The following is a 17985-nucleotide window of genomic DNA, read 5'->3' as shown; positions in this document are numbered from 1 at the left end:
GTTTTCTGTTCAAGTTCTTCCACCGATTCATTCCGTTCGATGGGAACGAACGCAGCCCCTGTCGTATTGGTCTGTGTGTTTGGTCTTTGGTAAAGTCCTAGCGCCCCTGTTCTAAAGATATTGTGCTCTTCTTATTGAGAACGAAAAAGAAAAATGTACACACACACACACCCACACACCAAATAGGCTAGTTCCAGCTACAACCTCGGTTTACAAAAAAAAAAGAAATACAAATACATGCGCATACACATCACACACACACACACACACACACACACACACACACTTAAACACACAAATTGTAAAAGTGCGGATTACTCGCAGTTTCACGTTTTATTTGCCATTTTTAGTATTCTGAAGGTTTAGGCCATTAAGTAGGAGACAGGTTGTACAGTGAAAGACAAAGAACCAACACTGACGTTAGAATTCGGATGTCCTTTATGGATGAACAAGTTTAAAATGTCATTAATACAAAAAAAAAAGTGCAAAAAAACAAAAATTAAAAGTTCATTGTAAATGTGCATCTCATAAGATGTTTCGTTTTTTGTGTTAATTTAAGTTTAAGTTTATCATGGAAATCAGTAGCAGCAAAAAAAAAAAGTAAAGAAATGATGGATAATCTTGTAAAACATTCTCATGATAAACAATCACTTTACTCAAGATATCAACATGGCGACAGTCACACACAGCGACAGTCACACACAGCGACAGTCACACACAGCGACAGTCACACACAGCGACAGTCACACACAGCGACAGTCACACACAGCGACAGTCACAGTTTACAGGTTGAGGACAGGGGTAGGAGTCAGGTGTTAGCCAAATCGTTACCTTATTAAAACAATCAAATGCAAAGTAAACAATAGGTAAACAAACCCTGTCTCTCACACACACACACACACACACACACAACGGGACACTTATGCACTAATCTTTTGTTTCCTAACCTTACATGAGAATAACAAATATTGAAGCTCAGTTCTACCAACTCGACCTAAAGGTGATGACTCCCATCAGCCAAGACGCAGTCAGTCACTCTCAGTTCCCCAACTACAAGGACAGAGTGACTAAATGTCATCTCTGATTACAATTACACAAAGCATTCTCAGGCAACCAAAGAAAAAAAAAGAAAAAACGCTCGATTGCAAATCATTTGGACACCGAACAAGTCGTCTACAGGTCAAGGGATGAATATTAATTCATAATTACCTCCCCGGTAAATGAAAGCTCATCAGGAGATACACAGGCCTGGACACCCACCCATCTATCAGCCTAACGGAGCCATCCACTCAGCTCTAGGTAATGCAAGTGAATCCGTGTGTGGATGTTGCTGTGTGTGTGTCTATGTACGTGTCTAGTCTGTTACGAGTGTGTGTGTGTGTGTGTGTTTTCCTGTGACTAGGGGTGACGTCAGTCTTTCTTACAGTCTGATTAAAATCTGTTAAGTCTCTCTTTCATCCCGGCTAAAACCGTCTAGGCTGTCTTCTATGTACCTTCGTTTCCCTAACTCTCTCTCCCCCTCTGATAATCCATCTATCTAACCCTAGCTGTTCCTGCATTTCATCCTTACCCCCCGTCTCCCTCTTCTACATCTCTCTCCCACCCTCCCTTCATATATAGCTCTCCCTCCATCCTTCCCTCTTCTTTCATCTCTCTCTTTCTTTCTCTCTCTCTCTCTCTCTCTCTCTCTCTCTCTCTCTCTCTCTCTCTCTCTCTCTGTCCCTACCTAAGAAGTTCTGTGTGGGCTGGGTCCCCTTATTAATTCTTTAATCCGGAGGTAACCCCCCCTCCCCCCGTCCCACCCTCCCTAAGTCCCGCCCACCCTCCCTCTATGGACAAACACAGGGCGTGGGGGCCGTCCGTGAGGGGGAGCGGCCAATGGCGTGGTGCATCCCTCTCCTCCCCCCCCTCCCCCCCAGGTCTGTTCAGGGCAGTGCAATAACATGGATGGATGAGTTTCCCGTTCACCCTCCTCCACAACTACTGGCTCACCTGGAGGGAGGGACAAGGAGGAGCGGATTCAAACAACTGGATGGACAAAAATCTCAGTGTGTCTCTGTGTGTGTGTGTGTGTGTGTGTGTGTGTGTGTGTGTGTACGTACCTGATGTTAGGTTACGGGGGGGGGTTCTAGACTCCATAGCAGGCAGACAGCCTCTCCTTCAGCTGAGGGGGAAACTGTTCTGAAAACTGCTGCCAGTTCTCCTCACCCACCTGGTCCTTAAAGCCATGAAGGATCTGAGATGGGGGAGAAGGGGGAGGGAGACGGGGGGGTGATACCGTTGAGTCCTCAACAAAGACATCACAACAGTAGCGACAACATGAGCGTTCATCTGGATTCAAGTCCTTCAAGGACACCCCAAGCTGAAGTCCCCACCCAAGGCCTTTTCCCCAAACCTTCAGACATTTAACCGTTTCATTTTAAGGCGGCACAACTGACGGTCAGCCGACGAATCATCAAGCCTCGGACCAACAGAGTGGAAACATGAATGTGAAACGTGCGTTGGGCTCAGGGGAGGTTTTGGAAACGCACGAGGAGAAGAGCAGATCGAGCCCGTCCTCCACTGACCTTGTAGAACATGTCTCGGAGGTCGTCTTTAGGGGTCACCCAGGAGGCCACCGCGTCGCAGAAGAAGATGAAGTCCTGCGCAGAGACACACACGACGCCATGTCATGTCACGGCAGTTTCAAAGCGCATAGGACCTGACAGAGTGTGTGTGTGTGTGTGTGTGTGTGTGTGTGTGTTTTAACCTGGACCACGCCTCCAGGGTTTACACCAATCATCATGCAGATCCCTCGGAAGGCGGAGTCTTTCTCCTCATTATCGCGGATGTTTCGTAGTGACGTACACCTGAAACACAGACGGATATCAATCTAAACCACGTCGATACAGGCTGAGGAGAAACCCGGCTGTGAACAGCGTCCAGAACCAGCACTACTAAGACAGTCTGCAGCCCAGACGACCTAAAGAGTTACAATATGTAACACACTGACCGGGCTCTGATGAACTAGTCGTGTGTGTGTGTGTGTGTGTGTGTGTGTGTGTGTGTCTTCTCACCAGGGTCTGATGAACTGCTGCAACATGGGAGCCACCTCCTGAGGGCACACGTAACCTAGACGACCAATGGTGATGGCTGGAAGAGAAAAACAGACCAAACATGAACAGTGAGGCCTGTTTACAGTGAGGCCTGTTTACAGTGAGGCCTGTTTACAGTGAGGCCTGTTTACAGTGAGGCCTGTTTACAGTGAGGCCTGTTTACAGTGAGGCCTGTTTACAGTGAGGCCTGTTTACAGTGAGGCCTGTTTACAGTGAGTGTACCGGTGTTCTCCAGCAGGGTCTTGGGTGTGTTGGGTCTGTTGATGATCTCCACCAGCTGATTCAGGACCATGGACACATACGGCTGCATCTCCACACCTAGAGACAGACAGACACCACATCATGTCAGACACCCACTGCACACCCATCGCTCCACCCCCCACTCCCTCACTGTCCCTCCCCCACTGCACACCCATCGCTCCACCCCCCACTCCCTCACTGTCCCTCCCCCACTGCACACCCATCGCTCCACCTGCCACTCCCCCATCGTCCCCTCCGCCACTGTCTCCCCCAATTCCCCCCCCCCCCCCCCGGCCACTCACCCGCTCCCACTACTCACCCATCTGCATGCAGATCTCTCCGATGGCCCAGGTTGCGTTGTTGCACACAGAGATGAACTCCGGGTTCAGGTTGGTACCTAGTATGGGCATGAACTCAGCTGGGACAAGGAAAGAGAGAAAGATTCATGACTGTCTTTCACACATAAATTAAGAACACCCACAAGGCACGGCAGAGTACGTATAATGAAAGATGTCAGAGGGCAGCACATGGTTTTATGGAGAGAAACAAAGAGAGAAATCTACAGGAAGTGTTTAGTAACACACAGCCTGACATGACAGACAGACCCGGGGGGGGGGGGGGGACAGACAGACCCGGGGGGGGGAGACAGACAGACCCAGGGGGGGGGAGACAGACAGACCCAGGGGGGGGGAGACAGACAGACCCAGGGGGGGGAGACAGACAGACCCGGGGGGGGGGGGGGACAGACAGACCCGGGGGGGGGGGGGACGGGACAGACAGACCCGGGGGGGGGGGGGGGACAGACAGACCCGGGGGGGGGGGGGGGACAGACAGACCCGGGGGGGGGGGGGACAGACAGACCCGGGGGGGGGGGGGACAGACAGACCCGGGGGGGGGGGGGGACAGACAGACCCGGGGGGGGGGGGACAGACAGACCCGGGGGGGGGGGGGGACAGACCCGGGGGGGGGGGGGAGACAGACAGACCCGGGGGGGGGGGGGGACAGACAGACCCGGGGGGGGGGGGGGGGGCGACAGACAGACCCGGGGGGGGGGACGACAGACAGACCCAGGGGGGGGGACGACAGACAGACCCAGGGGGGGGGACGACAGACAGACCCAGGGGGGGGGAGACAGACAGACCCAGGGGGGGGAGACAGACAGACCCAGGGGGGGGGAGACAGACAGACCCAGGGGGGGGGGAGACAGACAGACCCAGGGGGGGGGAGACAGACAGACCCAGGGGGGGGAGACAGACAGACCCAGGGGGGGGAGACAGACAGACCCAGGGGGGGGAGACAGACAGACCCAGGGGGGGGAGACAGACAGACCCAGGGGGGGGAGACAGACAGACCCAGGGGGGGGAGACAGACAGACCCAGGGGGGGGGAGACAGACAGACCCAGGGGGGGGAGACAGACAGACCCAGGGGGGGAGACAGACAGATCTACTGGAGGTGGTTACCAATGCACGGCTTGACATGAGGGAAACAGGCTTTGGTCAGGTCACCCAGCAGAGCAAAGGAGCTCTGTCTCACCTCCGGCATCGTATCCTGCACACACACACGACAGTTAAAACACACACGACAGTTAGGGCCCCCCCCCCACACAAAGTTAGCAGCCCCCACACCCCCCCCACACCCACCCACCCACCCACCCACCCACACACACCCACACACCCACACACACACACACCCACACACCCACACACCCACACACCCACACACACACACACACACACACACACACACACACACACACACACACACACACACACACACACACACACACACACACACACACACACACACACACACACACACACACACACACACACACACACACACACACACAGCCCACACAGCCCACACAGCCCACACACAATACCTGCATGCACTGGAACAACAGGGTCATGACATTGCTCCGGGCCACCAGCTGATCCACGTGGGCCCCCAGGCCCTCGGCCAGCCCACTGAGGAGGTCCAGGGCCACGATCATGAAGTCCTTGTCAGGGGCCTCATACTGCTCAGGCTGCTGGCTGTACATCTGGGGAGGGAGGGGTCAGTGATCCCCGGGGGTTTAACCTGGACAGTCCAGAACAAACAGTGGGTCCATCCGTGTGTGTTGGTGTGTGTGTCTCACCATGGCCTGGGCCAGGGTCTTCTGGACCAGGGTGACACAGCGTTGGTAGACTGGTTCACAGTAAGGCAGGAAGCCATTCTGCAGGGCGGTCGCTACGGACGACAGACACTCTAACAGGGGGAACAGGTCCTTGTCCTCGTCCTTCAGCTCGTTCCACTTCGCTATAAGGGGAGGCATCAACTTCTCTATGTACTCCTGGATGAGGAGCGAGAGAGGAGGTGATGAAGGAGGGTGTGTTAAACCGGTGTTATTTTAGCAGTGTCCCACATACTGGAGAAGGTCAGGTAAAACCGAGCGTGTCGCGACAAAGTGGAACCAGCGGGCTGTGGCATACTGACCGGCTGGTTGAGGTGGTGACCCACAGAGTCTGCCAGGGTCCCAATGGCGTCGTAGAGAATCAGCAGGTTCTTGTGTTGGTACTTCCCAAAGGCAAACACCAGAGTGTCCAGGATGAAGCTCAGATAGGGAACCAGTTCTGTGCACGCCTCCTCCTCTAGAGTAGCAAAGGCACTGAGAGAGGGACCAGATAAACAGAGACAATCTGGCTCAGCTAGGGATGTCCCTGGTAGCAGCGGGTCCTGGTTGGTGGATCTCAATTGGTTACTAAATCAGGCCCCAGTGGATCTAAATCTGGGTAAAAGTTTCAGCTAGATTTAGATTCCACAGCTAAAATGTGTAAAAATAAAAAAGGTAGCTTTGTAGTCCTGAAACACACGAGGGAGAAAATGTAATGGAGGGGCGTGGCTCAAGGTTCTCTTGAGGAGGTCAACCAGGAAATTACATTCACCAGATAACGTTTGGCCAACCGGGATGAGTGATCAAGCCAACACACAGGAGACCATGGTTCCCCACCCCCCCCCCCCCCCCCCCCCGACACAGGACACACGCTCCGACCCCCCCCCCCAGACACACGCTCCGCACCCCCCCCCCCCAGACACACGCCTCCGACCCCCCCCCCCCCCGCAGACACACGCTCCGACCCCCCCCACAGACACACGCTCCTGACCCCCCCCCCCCCCAGGACACACTCTCCGACCCCCCCCCCCCCCCCCCCCCAGCCACACGCTTCACGACCCCCCCCCCCCCCCAGACACACGCTCCGACCCCCCCACCCCAGTACACCACGCTCCGACCCCCTCCCCCCCCCCCCCCAGACACACGCTCCGACCCCCCCCCCACCCAGACACACGTCTCCGACCCCCCCCCAACCAGACACACGCTCCGAGCCCCCCCCCCCCCCCAGGACACACGCTCCTACCACCCCCCCAGACAACACGCTCCTACCCACCCCACCAGAACACAGACACACGCTCCGACCCCCCCCCACAGACCAGACACACGCTCCGACCCCCCCCCCCACCCAGACACACGCTCCGACCCCCCCCCCCACCCAGACACACGCTCCGGACCCCCCCCCCACCCAGACACACGCTCCGACCCCCCCCCCCCCCCAGACACCCCCCCACCTGCACGCGGCCTCCTGCACCCTCTTGTTCCCGTCCAGGATCCTCTTGAGCAGCTCGGTCATCAGGGGTTTGAGGTGGGAGTCCGGGGGCTGCCCCACCACCCAGTGGGCGTAGCGGGACAGCGTCCAGCAGGCGATGGAGCGCACCAGGGCCTTCTTATCACACAGACACTGGATTAGGTGAGGCATCAGCTCCGGCAGGTAGGGGACCATGCCCTGCATACAACCTGGAGAGGGGAGGAGCAGGAGAATCAGGGGACGGAGAGAGAAAAAGGGGAGACAGACAGAGGTCAGTTGTTTTTAGTTCCGTGACAGAAAAGGACAGAGTTAAAGGTCAGAGGTCATACCCTCAGCGATGGCCCCCAGCACCAGTATCCCCGACTCCTTGACGACCCAGTCGGGGTGGAACAGCAGGCCCTTCAGCAGGGGCAGGAGGTGCGGGAGGAGGTCATCGCGGAACACGTTGGCCAGCACGTCCAAGGCAGCCGCCGAACACTTCCCTGGGGAGAGAGAGAAACTAATGAGGCTCCATGTTTCCTATGAACATGTGTGTGTGTGTGTCTCTCTCTCTCATGATTGGCCACCCAATCGATGACCCTTCCCTCGATGAACTCAAACCCTCGGGCACTCACGCAGGTTCCAGTCAGAAAGCGTGTCGTCATCGTCGTCCTCGTCTTCATCGTCCTCCCCCTCCTCCCCCTCTCCCCCCTCGTGCTGCAGGGTGACGGTCCGGGACTTGTGGAAGCGGGGCTTTATGTCCTGCTCACTGTCGGGGACCGTGTCGTCCTCCTCCTCCACATCTCCCTGGGGGACAGGGGGGGAGGGGAGGGGGAGAGGTTGAAGGGTCACCCTCAGGGGGAGCGTGGTTCCACGAGGAGAACCCACCCAGGCACATCCACCTCAGGCCAACCCAGAACTCACCTTCAAAAGGATGATATCTATCTCGGAGTACTTCATCCCATTCACCAGGATTGGGATGAGTCTGGGGACGGAATGAAATCAAATGACACTTCAAAGTCAAGCACTAAACGGCCGTGCAAGTGTTTCACAAATGTAAACCGTAAAAAGTGAATCTCCAGACCAACAGATGAACTTACATGCCAACCATAAAAGCAACGAGGAACTAACATACAGACAGGGAAACCAACAATGAACTTATACAGTATCTCACAAAAGCGAGTACACCCCTCACATTTTGGCAAATATATTTTTGCTTTACTGTAGGCAATACACACTTGTCTTGGTACACCTCACCTGGTTGTCGCTACACACGCTTGACACCACCTGAACCAAATAAGTTTATCTTGGTCTCATCAGACCACAGGACATGGTTCCAGTAATCCATGTCCTTAGTCTGCTTGTCTTCAGCAAACTGTATGTGGGCTTTCTTGTTCATCATCTTTAGAAGAGGCTTCTTTCTGGGACGACAGCCTGCAGGCCAATTTGATGCAGCATGCGGCGTATGATCTGAGCACTGACAGGCTGACCCCCCACCCCTTCAACCTCTGCAGCAATGCTGGCAGCACTCATACGCCTATTTCCCAAAGACAACCTCTGGATATGATGCTGAGCACGGGTACTCAACTTCTTTGGTCGACCATGGCGAGGCCTGTTCTGAGTGGAACCTGTCCTGTTAAACCGCTGTATGGTCTTGGCCACTGTGCTGCTGCTCAGTTTCAGGGTCTTGGCAATCTTCTTATAGCCTAAGCCATCTTTATGTAGAGCAACAATTCTTTTTTTCAGTTCCTCAGAGAGTTCTTTGCCATGAGGTGCCATGTTGAACCTCCAGTGACCAGTATGAGGGAGTGTGAGAGCGATAACACCAAATTTAACACACCTGCTCCCCATTCACACCTGAGCCCTTGTAACACTAACCAGTCACATGAGGGGACCACAATTTTACACTGTTATACAAGCTGTACACTCACTACTTTACATTGTAGCAAAGTGTCATTTCTTCAGTGTTGTCACATGAAAGGATATAATCAAATATTTGCAAAAACGTGAGGGGTGTACTCACTATTGTGAGATACTGTATAACAACCATAAAACCTAAGATGAACTAAGACAACAACCGTAAAACCAACGATTAACTAACACAGACGGTAAAATCCACGATTAACTAACACAGACGGTAAAATCCACGATGAACTAACAGACGGTAAAATCCACGATGAACTAACAGACGGTAAAATCCACGATGAACTAACAGACGGTAAAATCCACGATGAACTAACAGACGGTAAAATCCACGATGAACTAACAGACGGTAAAATCCACGATGAACTAACAGACGGTAAAATCCACGATGAACTAACAGACGGTAAAATCCACGATGAACTAACAGACGGTAAAATCCACGATGAACTAACAGATTAACAGTAAAAGCCACAAATGAGCTAAGAGACCAGGCTCCACAGTATCACCATTTTACTCACTCACGTGCCTAACAATCTCGCTGTGACACGTGGAAAGGTAACTGAGGAGCACCTAGAAGAGTTAAGGTTCCTGGCTTTATTTCTCGTCTAACGTCCAGTGTGATCCTAAATTAAGGTGGATTTACGCCCCCTTTTCTTTTTTATGTGCGTGTGTGTGTGTGTGTGTGTGTACAGCCGTCTACTCACTGGACCAGGTGTCCTGACAGGGCCTCCTTGCAGATGGGCTGTTCAGCCAAGGTGAGCCAGAACTCACAGGCCTCCAGGCTGACATTCTCATCTGGGTCCTGGGTTCGCTGCAGCATGTACTGGAGGAGCAGGGGCGTGGGGGTAAAAAGACCAACAATGGAGAGAAAATAAGAAGAAAAAGATGGAAAAGATGAAGGGAAGGGAGAGACAGGCAGACGAGAAAAGGCAGACCAACAGGAAAACAGACGATCCGTCACTCAACACATCCCCCGGCTTCCTCGCTCATCTCAAAACCCCATTGGAGGAAATAAGCCAGAGGGGAGGGACTCCGGCCTTTCTGATCAAATGGGTTTTCACAAAAGGGCATGAGAGGGCTAGTGACGGATTCGCCTAGAAAAGGGAGCCGAGGCATCAAACAGCCACGACCCGGTGCAGTTTGGGTCAAAGTCAAAAGGACACAGGGCAAAGGTCGCAGGGCCTACCTGGATGATGCTGTGCATGTGAGGTATGAGGCGATCAATCCGGACCTCCAGCAGCATCACCAGAGCCCGGCACACGTTCTTCCTCACCTCACAGTCTTCATCACCCGCCAGAGCAAACAGACTCTGGAGGAAGACGAGGGTCAAGACGCCACAGTCTCAGCGATTCAATAACAGACACAGGGATTTGAAAAGGTTTTTACATCCGTCACGTTGAACGGTGGGTAGAACGGAGTTGCAAACGCGTCGGCCTCTCACCTCGATGAAGGTGTCGATGTTGTCCATCAGAGCCTGGGCGCGGCTGATGATGAACTGATTGACACACGCTATGGCATGAGACCTGGGGAGAGAGGGAGACGCAACAGGTCACGACCCCTTTAAGACACTTCCTAACGCCACTACAGAACGGCATGCAAAGGATTGTGGGTAAAGCCCAAAAGCCAACGTTAAACATTGTCCTCAAAATAACCACACTTGTCCACCAACTCTCACCAAAACTGATGGGAAATTAAATTGTTGGGTAACTCACGAGTAAAGAGCACACAAACGGACCATGTAGATACATCGAACACCCATTACGGCAGAAGATTTGGATTGAGTTGAAGTTAAACATTTGATCATATGTTCTTAGCATCATATACTCCTACAGCAGCCTCATGAACATGCCCCCAGAACCAAATAGTCTATAACCCCTCCCCACATACACACACTACCCTCAACTGGACAAAATCTTGCACCTTCCATATATTCTTTTGTAATTTATTAACACACAGTCCACTACTTTTATGCTCAGTTCACTGTTCTTATGTTTTTATTTCCCTTTTGTATAAATTGCGGCAACAACAGATCAGAACAAATTCCTTGTTTGTTGTGAAACTTCTGATTAAAGATGCGTTATGGCATATTTATGCTTGGTGTAGGATAGAGAAGGTATGGGAAAGAGGACTGTTTTTGCTGAGAGCAGTGGGCTGGATTTGAACCCGTGCCGCAGCAGTAAATGTCCATCGGTGGCGGCGGCCCCGACCACTGGCACACCGTGGGTCACATGACAGACGCCACTGCCCTGGGTCACATGACAGACGCCACTGCCCTGTAAGACAGACGGAGAAACACGGCGGACAAACCTGATCTTGGGGCTGCAGTGTTTAAAGAACTGCAGGAACTTGGGGATCATGATGTTCAGGGGCCTGTTGAGTGCGTCGCTGTCCAACAGCTCGGACGAATCCTCGCAGATCTTCTGCAGAGCCCCAAAGGAACCCTACACACACACACACACACACACACACACACACACACACTTAGTCATACCACACTGTTATGGTGAGATTACCAGTTCTCCCAACAAAACAGCTACTAGTGCAGTTACACGACCAACCACGATGACTGTTTGGCGTCTCAAACCCCCAAATTAAAATGGAGTCTGTTCCATATGTGATTAACCGGGCACCATAGCGGGACCCGCACATTATCACATCACCAGACACAAAGACCTGGCTGAGACAAGTGATCTCACCGACAGCACACAGGGCGGACGCTGCTCAGTCATGTTTCATAGTGTACCAAGCATGACAAGACTGTCGTGGTTAAAGGGGGCGGGGCCAGAGGGAGGTCTTTGTCCTAAGGTCCCCGGGACCCACTAGAATTGCTCCGGGGTTGACAGGGTATTTGGGAGCCAGAAAGGGCGACAGCACGTGACCTTCAGATTGCAGGCCCGTCTAAAATAAGGGCAAAACCACTGGGGGAGGGGTGCTGCTCTGTGTCAGCAGGCTGACGGGGAGATCCGAGGCGATTCCTCATCCCCGTGAGGACCCACACTTCCAAACCTAAATATTCCTGACGGTTATGTTATTTGAGGGAGAAAGTAACGAGGCATTTCTAATGCGCGAGACCTCGCAGGTGTTGTAATCCTCCGAGTTGAGCAGGTTGCAGAGCTGAGGGAGGAGTTCAGGCCACGTCTGGAGCTCTCCTTTAGATGCTATGGTGGTTATCAAGATACCTGAAATGACAGGAGGAATGGCGTTCAACACACACGCATGCGCACGCCGCACATATGAACAGGCAGATACTTCGGCTAGCTGCTGAAATCATTCTCCCACGCAGACCGAGTCCTTAACCGGCAAAGGCACCGCCACCCACACACCCTGAGTCACTCTGTATAACGCACGCACGCACACACGCACACACACACACACACCAATGGTGGCTCGGATGAGTGGCGAAGGGTCTCCAATGTTGTTGAGACATTCCCGCTTGATGAAGTCGGCCACAAGAGGTGGGAAGTTCTGGTAGTGGGCCTTCACGTTGTTCTTCAATATGAGACCGCTCAGGGAGCGCGTCGGCTCATCTGCAGGGTGGGCGGGGGGGGGTGAGAAGAGGCAGGCAGAGGAAGGGAGAGAGGAAGTGAGAGGAAGCCAAATTAAATTTAGCAAGCATATAAATTCGATTAATGTGCGCTCACAGACACGCAGGCCTTCTTACCCTCAGATTTCAGACTTGTAAGGACGAAGATGAGATAGTTGTTGAAGTCTGGGAACTGGTTAAGCTGCTCCAGTTTCTACACACACACACTTAAGGAACATTACATCACTTACATTGCCAAAATGAACAACAGAAGAGAGACACAAACACCTGCAGGGACACAGCGTAGTCACACATTCATGACATCTTAACACACTTGTCACATTTTTTTCCCACACAGCCTGCTTCGCTCTTACAAGCGTGTTAGTTAGGATACTTCCTGCACAGCTCTCTGCGTGGCCGTGTCGGGGGATTGGGAGTCTTTCAGTAGCTGAAGTACCTGCTGTAGACCTTGTTCATCTGGTTGCCACTCCATCCTACACAGACGGAGAAACACACAAGCAGAGGGAGGCAGAGATAGAAATGACTCGCTATCACGTTTTAATCCACCATCCGCTACATTATGTTGTCGCTGTCCCAACGCAGTAGGCTCTCCAAACCAACATTATCAGAAGCCCAAACGAAAGATTACAAGGGTCATTAGGCAAAATATGCCGATAATTGCGTACATGTTTCAAACTAACGTTGGCCCATGATGTTCTCGGCTATCACTACTAGCCACACAATCTCAAATCAGAACACACGCCATATAATCAGAACATACGCCCAGAACTAAGCGACATTTAGCTCGCTAGTAAGTTGGCTAATTAGGTCGTTATCTCGGGCAGATACGTTTCTTGTCACATGTATGTTAGCTGCTTAACAAGCGGACCTAATGTAAGCTACCTAGCTAATCAAGGGAATCAACAATGGCTTGGGAAAACAGGCCGACAGACGGCCTCGCATTTTGCCGCAAGTGGCACAAGCTCGTAAATTAGCTAAATACCTAAACATGCTAACATTAACAAATTATCTTGTGTTGACACTCTAATCTAAACACGTTAATACATACGATAAGGACAAAGCAATTCAATGTTCAATCGCAAACGATGGCTATTTGGCTAAGTTGCTAACTTGTTAGCTAACGTTAGCTTCATCATGTTGAAAGTGCCGCCAAAGGCTTTACCTGGTTGCACCGATTTGTCAGATCCGTAATCGCTTTGTTAACAGTACCGTTTCACTGACCATTGACAGAATGGCGGACGCAACTAAAATGTATGAAGTAGCAAAAGGTTTTGTTATCAGAAATTATTTGTAAAGCAAAAAGATAACCCCGAATCCCTTTGCTTTTCGGATAGATAGCCACCTATGGCTATGTGTGCGAAAATACTGCTCAGAATTCAAAAATCCAGCAGCATGTCATGATTCGGCTTCCGTAGCCTTGGTTCATTTTGACCAATTGTGGATCTGTTCATATCACATGTGATTGAAAGTGGAATAGCTGTTCCGTCAACATATGTAGAAAAATAACATGTGTACGGACGTTTACGAACATTGGTTCATCGAATAGATAGTGTAAATAGATGTTAAAATGTCATTCAACAATCGTCTTCTTTTCAAGGACATTGCGTCTTAGCAGGTATCGTCAGTATGTGTCATGTGTCACCGCTAGGCGGTGTCAGAGACAGCTACATTAAACGTGTCACGAGTGACAGTCAGCCAGGTAACTGCCCGGGGAAGACATTACACAACATCTGAGTTAATAAAATAAAAACGTTGTCTAGTTTCATGTTGTGGAGAAATAAAGCATTTGTGTACAAATGTATTTGAAATTATCTGAATGGGTCATTGAGCATTTTCAATGAGGAGGAACACATCTCACAAGGATTTTAAACTTTATTTTACTGTCATATAAGTAACAAAATACCCAACAACATAAATATTCGAGAAAACATTCATGATCAAAGTCACAGGCTTTGCTATCCATCACTGTGCATCGTGCCGCCTTGTAACCTCTTTTTACATCTTTCACATTCAGATGACCTTTTACAGTTATTAATGAATAACTGTAAAATTATGGATACGATAAGTGTTTTAGAGGGGATGGAGGAGAGGTAGAGGGGATGGAACGGGGAGGTAGAGGGGATGGAAGGATGGGAAGGTAGAGGGGATGGAAGGATGGAATGGGGAGGTAGAGGGGATGGAAGGATGGAATGGGGAGGTAGAGGGGATGGAAGGATGGAACTTGGAGGTAGAGGGGATGGAAGGATGGAACGGGGAGGTAGAGGGGATGGAAGGATGGAATGGGGAGGTAGAGGGGATGGAAGGATGGAACTTGGAGGTAGAGGGGATGGAAGGATGGAACGGGGAGGTAGAGGGGATGGAAGGATGGAATGGGGAGGTAGAGGGGATGGAAGGATGGAACAGGGAGTTAGAGGGGCAGTGCTCAACAGAGGGAGCTGATCTCACTCTTGCTGCAGCCCCACTTGCAGCAGGCATTGGACAGCCCCACCACGACGTCCCGCCCCTTCCTGTCCGTGCTTCGCAGTGCTTCCATCACTTCCTCTGCGATGGGCGAACGGACCAGGCGGCTGAACGCAGTGGCGACACCAGCGGAGCCCCCCTCCCTGACCTCGCCCGCCCAGGCCTGGCCCTCTGTTCCTAGGTGCTGCTTGTTGCTGCGGCCAAATATGGCATTGGAGCTCCATGGACTGGAAGCCTCACTCTCATCATTAACTGAGATGTCACCTGGAAAGATGAGGTGAATAAAATGCTCAACACCAGGAAATGACCAAGGGAATGATACCTGGCTTTGTTACTGTTAGCTCCTCTAGTGTTTGAAGCATCTGACCGGTAAAGGTTACTCTATTGGATCCCCCAGCCAGCGTGGTGGGAAAATCTATGGTTTTGTCCTTGAGGCAGCTACCCTACTTGCTTCCCAGATCTTTTCAGTAAATGAAACTAGTTCTCAGTCAATGTACCTGGTAAAATAAGACAAAGAAGGGAAAAAAGATGAAAAACGGGTATAGTTGGTCATTAGGTCAAGCTTCTATCTTCTTTCTCTGTACGTCTCTGCTGTCTTTCTCTCTAATGGTTCTGTTGTCTCGACCTCTGAATGCTATGAAAACCAATTTACTTGTGAGGTGTTAAACTGTTACTATTTTTCTGGTTTGTTTTTAGTCATATAGAAGATGCTCTTATCTCAAGGGCACAATGACAGCTTTAACTATGTCAGTTTTGGGATTCAACCCAGCAACCTTTTAGCTCCAACCATCATGCCACCACACTCTGACCCACTGTGATGTGTACTGTATCACTGGACACATGGTTAGCCATAAAACTCAATTTAAACACCTGAAAGAATATCCTGCAGTTAATGGGAACTCTATCGTAATCTTTGTCTGGTGCCACCTGGAGAGGACATGCCAAGTCTCAGAGCCTGGTTCCTCTCTAGGTTCCTCTCATGGTTCCTGGCTAGGTTGTTTTTGTACCCAACGTGCCTCTGCTTTTGCATGTAGCATTATACATGCAACATGTCATAGTAGACTTGAAGGAATGGAATATGAATATATATATCACTGCTAATATAAAATGGGCTTTATGAAATACATGGATGAGCAATTAGTCAGACAAACGGAAATATGGGCACCCTGGAGTGCAAAAAAGGGGTTAGGCTTATACATACAGAGATACAGAAAATCTCAATATCACTATACACACAGACACACACATGAAGGATATGAACCTCCCACCACAGACTGGCCATATGGCCTCATACTACAGACCTGCCATATACACACACACACACACACACACAGATTCACATATTGTCTCACCTGGCACTGATCTCCTCCAGCGCGAGCCTCCGCAGGTAAAGATGACGGCCCGTATAAACTCTCTCCCACATAGCTTTACCCCGTAGATAGAGTTAGCGTGACCCTCCGCAACCGAAACCCTATCCACCAGTGCCACCAACAGACCAAATGTCAGTACTGCAGCCTTCCACATGACCAGAACGACAAGGAAGAGAGAGACAGGCAGAGAGAGACAGGAAAAAGTGGAACAGAAAGTGCCTTGAATGTGATGCAGGTATTGATCAGTGTGATGACTGCTGGGTGAGTCCTGTTTCTCTGTGACACTCGTTCTCTCTGACACTCGTTCTCTGTGACAGTCGTTCTTTGTGAGCCTGTGTCCCTGTGAGTCTTGTACTCTGCGAGGCTGTGAGTTTTATACTCCGTTTGAGTGTCTGTGTCCTCTCTGGGTCTATGTGCCGCCTCCGTGTCCTCCTCGCTGGTATCGTGGTCTTCTTTTGCTGGACCATGTCCCGTTTATATAGTGAGCCTAGCCAGGCAACTCCCGCCAAGGCTGCATCCTTTTGCAACTAGTTTCCTATTTAGTGCCCTAGGGAATCGCACTAACTCTGGTAGGAAGTAGTGCAGTATACTGGAATACAGCGGCGATTTGGGACGTAGCCTGTGACCCTGAGTCACCCCCCCCCCCCCCAGCTAATTACCCTGAGAGATAAAAAGTAACCGAGACCTTTGGGAGAACAATGGTTGGAACCAGAGGTGTTGTGAAGAAAACGGTGTTTGTGGATAAAAAGTGATGTCAGAGGTATAGTCTATAATTTGATCACCGGCGACCTTTCGGCGCTACCCAGCTGCTTCCCGTGTCGTCTCTCCGCGGAAATCTGCTATCTACGGTGTCACCTTCTGGGGCTGGCTAGCTGGCTAGGATCGCTATCGCTTCAGGGTTCTGATTAGCAAGGAGGTGGACACATAACCGCGCGCATGCACCGGCACACTGATTACATAGGAACGGGCACAGTCACACAAACATCCACACACACAGGGAGTTTTGTATATGTGTGTGTTTGTGGTCCAGGTCGAAGGTCTGGGTATGTGTGGGGGCCATTAAGATAGCTAAAGCAGAAAAACCGGGCCCCAACCAGGACAAAATGCAATTTCCATCATAAATGCAGTCCAGTTGTTTATGGAACTCCATCCAAAGAATGGGAATGTTATTGCTGTGTGTGGGGTACAGATGCCATTGGGGGAAAGCTTGTAAATCTCTCCATTGTCCAGCAGCAAAATTCTACTTCATCTAGGCAATTATTTGTATGTGTATCTAACATTTGATTGCGGTGAACATTTGAATATGATGCTTGAATGAATGTCATATCCAATATATGATACTTTCAACAATCCAATGTTTTTCAGCTAAATACAACATTACACTTAGTGATTTCTTTATGTTGGCTCACCTCAAAATCAACATTTCATAGCAGCAAAAATAACTAAATGTTTTAAAATCAACCTGGAGTAATTTCATTGTGGGCCTGTTATAATAAATGATGAATAAAGGATTTACTTTGTTTGACTATGCTAATGATAGTGTCCATCTTTCATTCACGGTCTGCATTCCACCAAGGTCAACAGATCTCTTCACTCCATCTGTATGGGTTAGGATTAGAGAAAAGGATTTATGACTAGATATAGAACGTTGATTTCAGGGTTTCTGGTCCCCACAAGGATAGAAAAGGTAACGTGTGAGTGCGTGTTCTGGTGTGTGTGTGTGTGTGTCCATGTGCGCGTGTGTCCATGTGCG

The 17985-nt window shown here is 50.8% G+C and overlaps 2 protein-coding genes across 2 annotated transcripts; both read right to left on the bottom strand.

Annotated features, from left to right (window-relative positions):
* Positions 1–1838: 1838 nt before the first annotated feature.
* Positions 1839–13928, bottom strand: LOC105012068 (transportin-2). The gene is made up of 24 exons (XM_029122002.2): positions 13565–13928; positions 12776–12875; positions 12520–12595; positions 12236–12385; positions 11931–12037; positions 11166–11299; positions 10300–10381; positions 10045–10167; positions 9563–9681; positions 7860–7920; positions 7571–7742; positions 7286–7438; positions 6940–7165; positions 5812–5983; positions 5474–5668; positions 5219–5377; positions 4797–4884; positions 3655–3753; positions 3318–3413; positions 3057–3132; positions 2750–2849; positions 2568–2642; positions 2103–2236; positions 1839–1992 (listed from the first exon to the last, which is right to left on the bottom strand). Exons 2-23 carry the CDS (start codon positions 12872–12874, stop codon positions 2129–2131), a joined length of 2670 nt encoding a protein of 889 aa, XP_028977835.1. The 5' UTR covers position 12875; positions 13565–13928; the 3' UTR covers positions 1839–1992; positions 2103–2128.
* An 815-nt stretch (positions 13929–14743) lies between these two features.
* Positions 14744–16796, bottom strand: rln3b (relaxin 3b). The gene is made up of 2 exons (XM_010872653.5): positions 16215–16796; positions 14744–15126 (listed from the first exon to the last, which is right to left on the bottom strand). Exons 1-2 carry the CDS (start codon positions 16384–16386, stop codon positions 14825–14827), a joined length of 474 nt encoding a protein of 157 aa, XP_010870955.3. The 5' UTR covers positions 16387–16796; the 3' UTR covers positions 14744–14824.
* Between the last annotated feature and the right edge of the window lie 1189 nt (positions 16797–17985).

Source organism: Esox lucius, chromosome 9, assembly GCF_011004845.1.
Source record: "Esox lucius isolate fEsoLuc1 chromosome 9, fEsoLuc1.pri, whole genome shotgun sequence".
Classification (NCBI taxonomy): Eukaryota; Metazoa; Chordata; class Actinopteri; order Esociformes; family Esocidae; genus Esox; species Esox lucius.
The sequence above is the reverse complement of the archived record's forward strand: the minus strand, read 5'-3'. Positions and strand labels throughout refer to the sequence as shown.

Bases quoted from the DNA above. Each gene is read 5' to 3' on its own strand.
- LOC105012068 (XM_029122002.2), bottom strand. From the start codon at position 12,874: ATGGAGTGGCAACCAGATGAACAAGGTCTACAGCAGGTACTTCAGCTA. The intron at 10,168-10,299 runs GTGAGAGGCCGA...GTCTTCCTCCAG, and splicing joins ACATCGACACCTTCATCGAG to AGTCTGTTTGCTCTGGCGGG. The intron at 7,166-7,285 runs GTATGACCTCTG...TCCCCTCTCCAG, and splicing joins GCTGGGGGCCATCGCTGAGG to GTTGTATGCAGGGCATGGTC.
- rln3b (XM_010872653.5), bottom strand. From the start codon at position 16,386: ATGTGGAAGGCTGCAGTACTGACATTTGGTCTGTTGGTGGCACTGGTG. The intron at 15,127-16,214 runs GTGAGACAATAT...TCATCTTTCCAG, and splicing joins CTGGAGGAGATCAGTGCCAG to GTGACATCTCAGTTAATGAT.